Raw genomic sequence first — 7,500 nt, 5'->3', positions numbered from 1 at the left:
CTTTAAGAATCCAAAGACCGTTAAGACTTTGAAGACCCTTAAGAACTGAAAGACCCTTCAAGACCTCAAAGACCCTTAAACACCCCAATGACCTGCAAAAGCCTAAAGATGTGAAAGACCCTCAAAGACACTTAAGACCCCAAGACCCTTAAGACCCCTTTACCCACTGGTATTCTGGCTCTCCTGCCCCCTCCAGTTTTTCCTCCCCATTCAACCCCATCAGTTCTCCTGCCCCCGATTTGCCTGCCCCATTCTCAGCCCTGCCAGCTCTCCTACTTGTCCCACTCCTCAGTACCCCTCCCACCCCCCCCCCCCCCGAGCAACGCTGGGTAATTCTGCAGTTTGAGCCCGTCGTGCCGTAGAAAAAACACAAGGTGGGTTGACTCAGCCTGTCATCCTTTCGAGGTCGGCAAAACGAGTATCAGCTTACTGGGGAAATAAGCCATTTGAGTATCCTGCGCCAGAGTGGCAACCCATCCAGGATTGTACTCCTTAGCCAAAAGAAACAGCTTCGGCAGCCCAATGCGCCTCACGGCATGAAAGGATTATTTGTGTGTAACACACACACACACACACACACACACACACACACACACACACACACACACACACACACACACACACACACACACACACACACACACACACACACACACAATAAAACTGTATGAATGCATCTCCTGGATTATGCGGAATCTAAAACACTCGTATTATATTATTGAAATCTCCAATGATGAGGTGCCGAAGCACAAGGCCTGTTGCAGTCACATCATAGGCAGGTTAGTGTCCTCTCTTAAGGTCTCTACGCTCAGTCCTACAACCCCAGCTACTCCTGGATGTCGGTGTTCTTCTAGTAATGCCCTCCCAATTCATTATTCCAAAATTCACGATTCCCACACGAATCTTATATATTATTTCCGAGTTTGTGGTTTCGTGTCGCGCTATCTTCGACTTCGTTCTGCGCTCGAGTAACGTGATATTCGGCTTACATTATCTCAAAGGCCATATGAGGTGCATGGTACAAAAAAAAGTAAATAAAATGGTTCTGAAACAGTGAAATCGTATTCCACTTACTGCATTAAAGTAAAATTACTACTGATACTCTGCATCAGTTCCTTTCTCAAACACACCCACCCCAACATGTCACGCAGAGCGCGGGTTATGCTAGTACACTTTTATTCCTCTTTTCTCCAGCTTGGAGAAATGCCTTCTTGATGCTGTTCAATCGCACTTTTCCTTACAGGGGTCAAGGTCAAGCAAGCCGTGCCCCACCATACATCATCTCCCATCCCTATCCACAATCTTTTCTACCTCCACGATCCCCTACCTAACCCAACCACCATACTTGCCAGGTTAATGCATTTCCTTCCCTACTCTTTTCTTATTCATTCATTCATTCCCTTGCTTGTTATAGACAACTGCGGCCCCATTGTTACGATGTTGCCGTTACACCTTCTGTTACCTCGCTCTTCCACGAGCCTCGATTTTGTATCTACCCACCCCCCAAGAAATCGGATCAAAAATCACATTGGTGACGGCACAAATGCAGCTGGGCAAGCCAGAAGTTGGCGATCATCTCTTGGTCTTGTTTGCAGATCATTGGCCAATAAACTGCCGTGACATTATTGCAGTCAGGAGTGAGATTGTGCCATGGGGCCAGATACACATGCTGACACAGTCACGGCCATGAGCGTCATAACATTTCAGGGCAGAACGCATGATGGCAGGAGGTGAGGGTAGATTGTTTTCCGAAAGGCGGAGGACCGAGCAACGTTGCACTCTGGAAGGAACAGCACGTACCCAAAGGCGACATAGAAGACGCAGTCGTCCCGGAGAATGTGCGCCACTTTCTCAAATGTTTTGTAGTTCTCAGACTCTGCATCTTCAAAATATCCAATGATTGTGCGCTTGCTTCGCTGAAAAACAATTTAAAAGATTAATATTTCAACTTGATGATTCATCGTTTTCACTCATTTCCTTAACCAACATTCCCCGCAACAATATTCACAATATCGAGCCTAGATTTACTTTTGAAAGCCTGGTGTTGGCTTAACCGTCGAGGTGGCTGGCCTTCCGAGGTCAGCAAAATCAGTACCAGATTACTGGGAAGAAAGTCATTCAAGGATCTGACGCTGGAATAGTGACCCACCCAGGTTTGTGCCCCCTCGCCAAGGAAAACTGCTTCAGCAGCTCTGTGTGTCCGAAGACGCAAAAGGACTGGCTCTTCTTCTTCACTTTTTCATTTACCGAACAATGTGTATCGAGAGCAAAATGTGTGCAGGATAGTTATTTTGCATCGTGCGGCATTGATACATCCATCATCACAAAAAATTCAAAGTGAACGAAAAGTACAGCAATTATAGTTGTGAACAGCAGTCGCCCAAGGGGACCGCTCCCTTCCAAAATAAAAATAAAGAAATAAAACCCGATGTGAAGGAAACATTTCGCAAAAAAAGAAAATATTCAAAACAAAGACAAAAGCAGTAGGTGATGTAACTAACAAACCATTAATTACAGAAATCAATCTCGTACGATTGTGGTAACGTCTCTCGCAATTACCACACTATCAAGTCTGTTTACAAGACGTTTCAGCATTTAGTGTTGTCCATTTCACTCGTGCTTCTCATGTCGGTCAATCCCAGCAAAAAAGCCGAACGAGATCTGAAGAATCCCTTCAATTTAACGAGCGCTCGATCCGCCGACAATCCAGGCACCATCCGTAGTGGAGGTTGACGCTTCAATTCCAGAACCTCTCTGAACTGCAGGTCGGACACTAGTTGTGTCCAAAAAAACAGAGGGGGAGAGAAAGATAATAATACTTATAATTTAAAAAAAAGAGCAGAAAATAGATTTTGAAGTTGACTTAAATTTCCTTTGCTTGAAAACAGGTAAAGGGTTTGTGGTTGGTGTCAATGTGCAAAATTTATTTATTTTTAAACCACAGAAATCCCAACCAGAACAAGGAGAGGAATTAGAGGATAATGGTTATTGCCCAATCAAATAAAAAAAGCTGGAACGAAGCCAAAACATGGAGATTATCACGATCTGAAGCGTCAATGCCTTCACTTGCAGGTACGGGATTCGTTTGCAGGTATGGTTCTGGGCGGTGGGGGGGAGGGGGGTTCAACTCGAACCCTTCACTTGCAGGCATGGGTTCCACTGGAAAATCTGGATTCACATGATATAGGACTGTATTGACAACTAAGTCACAAAAAACTCGAAAAGCAGCAAAAGCAAGCGATTGCGCGACAAAAAGAAGCGATACAAAAGTCCGACACAAAAGCAATCTGAAGAAGAATGCATCATCGCTGCTTTCCAATAGCACGACAAACGGGTTTGGCGACTTCGGGACAAAATTGCAGTTGCAACTAAAGCAGCCTTGAAGATGGATTACACACAACTTGGTTGGACTGCATAAAAATATTGAATCTGTAATGTTATTTTGCTAAAAAAAAATCAAAAAAAAATCAATATTTTGCATAAACAGTGAAAAATGTGTTCAAAATCAATTGCAACTAGAGTTCATCGAACGCCTTACCCCGGACAGTCTTGAGAAACAAGGACATGGGTGAGGTCTGCCAGCAGCAAATATGATCGGTCATGATGACATCCAAGGCCGTAATACTTTGTCCAAATACTGCTAAATGGAAGGGTTTTGAAAGTGCCAATAATGCGATTTGTGTTCTGCAGTGTTCAAGTATATAATTAAATTGAAATAAAATAAAGGTTTTAAAAGGTCTCGGGGGGGGGGGGGCAAATGGCATCTGGAAATGTACCACCATTGATGCAGCATATTTTGCACATTACATTAATTCTTCGTTCCTGTTGTTTGTGTCCTTTATGATGTCCTTAAAAACAGCAAGTTTCCTGTTTGGAATGATTTGAAATTTTGTTTCACTGCCAGACAGACAGAGAGGGTAAAAATATTATCTCACTCCTCGCTGTGCACGTGCGATTGGGCCAAATTCAGAGCCAAACTTCTGCTAAACTACAGGTTTGTTTTTTTGATTCATGTTGAAAATATAACCTTCAAATGAAATGAAGCAGTTCCTCGATCATAAACTGATGTTTGCAGACAGACAGACAAAGTGAACCAATTACTTAACCTCACTTTTCGCTTCGCGCGTGTGGGGTAAAGTACGCACGTGTCGTCGGTTAAATCAGCGTTGAACGGGTAAATTTAAACTACAGTAAATGAAAAGGATGTTTAGCCAGAAAATAAAACACACATTAAATCGCAATCCTTTCTACAATCATAACTTCAACACTTTTCCGTGGGCCTAAAACGAGTCTTAAAACACAATTTAAAGTTAAATTTTTTTTTTTTTTTTAAATCGCCTGCAAAATAAGTAAACTGGTTATTCACGTGCGGATAAAATCAACCGGCCATTGATGGAGGTATGCCAACTGCCGTGGGAAGCAAGTGAGAAACTGACATTTTGGGCGTTAACCCTTCATCAGAGCAGATCAACACCACCATTCATGAGCAAGACCATAACCTAAGATCCATGGCTGATCATAAAGATGCACAGCTGATAGTGAGGCCCAAAAGTTTGAGCAACTGAACTTCAAGAGGATTGTTAAAGTTGATTGGAGGATTTGCCAGAGGGTCCTTTTGGAGAGACAGAGTGAGAGTGTGAGACATATTCCTAGTGCATGATGAGCTTGTGATTCTATCAAGGTCTGAAGAGAGTGAAGGGCCTGTTGCCTGCCTATCTGAGGGATGAGGATTGTTGCGGTAGAGGGTCAAGTCATTAGTCAACAGATAAAGGGGATTTTCTGGAGTCAGAGAGATCATTTAAGATCATGAATAGGATTGGGTCAAGTACACTGAAAAGGGGGGGGGGACTCCAGCCTCGACAGGGAGAGGAGATGAAAGGATTCTGTTGAGAACTACACATTGGCTATGAGAGTAGAGGAAGTTAGTGAGCCATGTGTGGAGGTGGCCTTGGATGCCAGAGGCAGCTCGGAAGAAAACACGCTACCTCGACCATTCTGTCAGGACCTATCAATCACAATATACTATTTGACTGACACACATGCGCATACCCACAGTGATAGACCAGCAATAAACAATGTTCACCCAGTACTGCTGCCAACTATACTACCACACTTGGACAAAGTGTCAAAAGAAAAGATCAAAGTTAATTAAAAGATACAAAAGTAAAAACAGGAATTATGAGCCAAACATAATTAGAGCAAAATGGGTAACCAGATTTTAAAAATATTTTTCATCCCCCAAAGTGGTATGCGAGGATTTGTTTAAGAATTTAAAGTTTAAGAATTTGGATTATGATAAGCTACAACCACCAATTGTACAATCTATCTGTTTGGCAAACCAAAGGGAATCGGTTCCCCAAGCCAACTGGGATGCATTCTTTTATTATTTAATTTTCAAATCATACTTTCAACATTTCACAGACTGGACACAGACCGGCGAGTTTGTTATTTTTGTGAAAGATTTTTTAAAAATATTTTTTTACAGGTGTAAAAAAGAAAAAAAAAATAGTGGTGACTACTTCAACATTGCAGGAAATAATGGAGATGTGCATTGAAAAACCAAGGTGACTGCATTTGGCATAGATGAAACAGAAAATTTAAAAACCTTCCCCCAGGCAAGGATTTCTAGCCTTTCATCTTGGCAGCACGTCATTGGCATGGAGAGAAATAAAAAAGAGAAGTAATTTGAAGGGGAGGGCGAGGATGTATGCAAGGGCGTTTTTGAAGGAAGAGGTGGGACTGTCCTCCGAACCCTCAAACTATTTGCTTCCACCGATGCTGAATGGGTGGGGAGGGGAGACAGCCAGGTGCACACTTTGTGTGCTAACTATTAGTCAATACCATCACGGTGAAACGCAACTCATGTTCCACCATACAGACACTGGGCCTTAAAGCAAAGGTACGCAAACGCAAATCTCAACAAGTGATGCTTGCCACGTCACCTATACACGTCGCGGTCGTTCAAATTCGAACGCGTTTTACAAACCGATCCGCAAGAAATGTCGAACAACAAAAATAAAATGGTGCTCTGTTTTCCCAGCACAGATGACGTTTCACAGATATATTTTTTCCGATGTCAAGGCAACAGCAAAGATTCAAAATATTTAACAGGTCATTGAGACCAAATTTCCAACACCATTCCATGTATGATCTTGAAGGGGCATTTGGGTAGCGCACGTACCTCCGCCTGGATATTCACCAAAATCGAATCAATTCGCCCTCGTTACACACCTAACCTTTCGTCCGAATCCATCCACAACTTTTTGAGATCTCATGCTATATATCGTGTTTGGGTGTATCGCTCAATGATGAAGAATCACTTGAAGGTTCTAGGATCCAGATCTTCACCAAAATCGTTGTCACACAGCCAACCTGCCCACCGAATTTCATCAGAATCTGCCCACAGACAGACAGACAGACAGACATGGGCGAAAACATAACCTCCCTCCCCCTTCGGTGGTGGAGGTAATAAGAATACCACAAATCCACCCACCCCACGGGCTAATTTTGGGTTTGGCCACACTGACCTGCAAGTTGTTTGTTTGGCTTTGCTTTGTCTCGATTAGTTCATCTGTTCATATCAATCTGTGCAGACATTCAGAATCACAACCTGTATGACGTCGTGTTAAGAACAGAATATGGTGGATGTCACAACTTTGGTTTGCAAATAAAAACAAACAAACGGTATTTGGGCAGATCTTTAAATAAATAAATAAAAATTAAGGAAAGAGCGACTTGTACAGCTCCTAATCTGGCAAAGCTCAGGTCCGACGTTTCAACGGCCAAGTGGTCTTCGTCTGGGAATGAGCACAACTGGCATAGCTGTCTGGCAGGCAAGTACGATGTAACATCTTCGTGGACTAAGGTAGCACGGCACAGTCCCAGTGAATAAAGATGGACCGTTTATGTTTTGTTTACATGTTACATTTAACTATTTCATGAAGTCACCTTTCATTCATGTTAATGATTATTTTAATTCGATAAATCCACCCACAAACACACCTGGTCACACAACCAGGAGCGCATGCAAGACAATGATGATGCCTTCACCATTCCAGATGAAGACCACTCGGTGGTCAAAATGTCGGAGCAGAGCATTGCCTGCTGGACAGCAACACCACGGTGGATGCCTTCATTTCTGAATGAATATCTCAGGACATCACCGCTCGGGTATGGTGCGGTAACATCGATGGAATATTCAAACAGCCACCCCAAACGAGCTTGTACACTATTGGGAAGCTCCCATCAGCTTTGTTGTAAAGACATCGGGTAGCTTATCATGGCTGATGGTAGCCGACAAGATTTTCAACGACAGATCCAAATGATGATAATCGATGTGCATGTATGTGTCATTCTTTTGAAAAAAGGAAAGTAACGAGGAAAAGGACTCCTTACAGAGGGGTTCTGGGGTTCTGGACTGGGGTTCTGGAGTCCTGGGGCATGCACCCCCCCCGACCCTCCCCACAAAAAAATTCGAAAAATTGATGTCAAAATATGCAT

General features: G+C 43.1%; 1 protein-coding gene and 1 long non-coding RNA gene across 2 annotated transcripts in view; both read right to left on the bottom strand.

Annotated features, from left to right (window-relative positions):
• ERP44 (endoplasmic reticulum protein 44) overlaps window positions 1-7,500 on the bottom strand; it is a 115,552-nt gene that overhangs the window by 18,036 nt on the left and 90,016 nt on the right. The window contains exon 6 of the mRNA XM_085851007.1: window positions 1,801-1,916. Within this exon, the coding sequence (XP_085707133.1) occupies window positions 1,801-1,916 (116 nt within the window). The remainder of the gene's footprint in view (window positions 1-1,800; window positions 1,917-7,500) is intronic.
• The window catches only part of LOC147013788 (uncharacterized), a 4,917-nt gene continuing 866 nt past the window's right edge, over window positions 3,450-7,500 (bottom strand). The window contains exons 1-2 of the long non-coding RNA XR_015050514.1: window positions 6,528-7,500; window positions 3,450-6,396 (exon numbers count right to left, since the gene is read on the bottom strand). The exon at window positions 6,528-7,500 is cut by the window's right edge and continues 866 nt beyond it. This is a non-coding gene — a long non-coding RNA (uncharacterized LOC147013788). The remainder of the gene's footprint in view (window positions 6,397-6,527) is intronic.

The sequence above is a fragment of the Eptatretus burgeri genome, chromosome 13 (genome assembly GCF_056783735.1).
Source record: "Eptatretus burgeri isolate ZD-2024b chromosome 13, Ebu_testis_v1, whole genome shotgun sequence".
In the NCBI taxonomy this organism is placed as follows: domain Eukaryota; kingdom Metazoa; phylum Chordata; class Myxini; order Myxiniformes; family Myxinidae; genus Eptatretus; species Eptatretus burgeri.
This window is presented reverse-complemented; position numbering and strand designations above follow the sequence as displayed.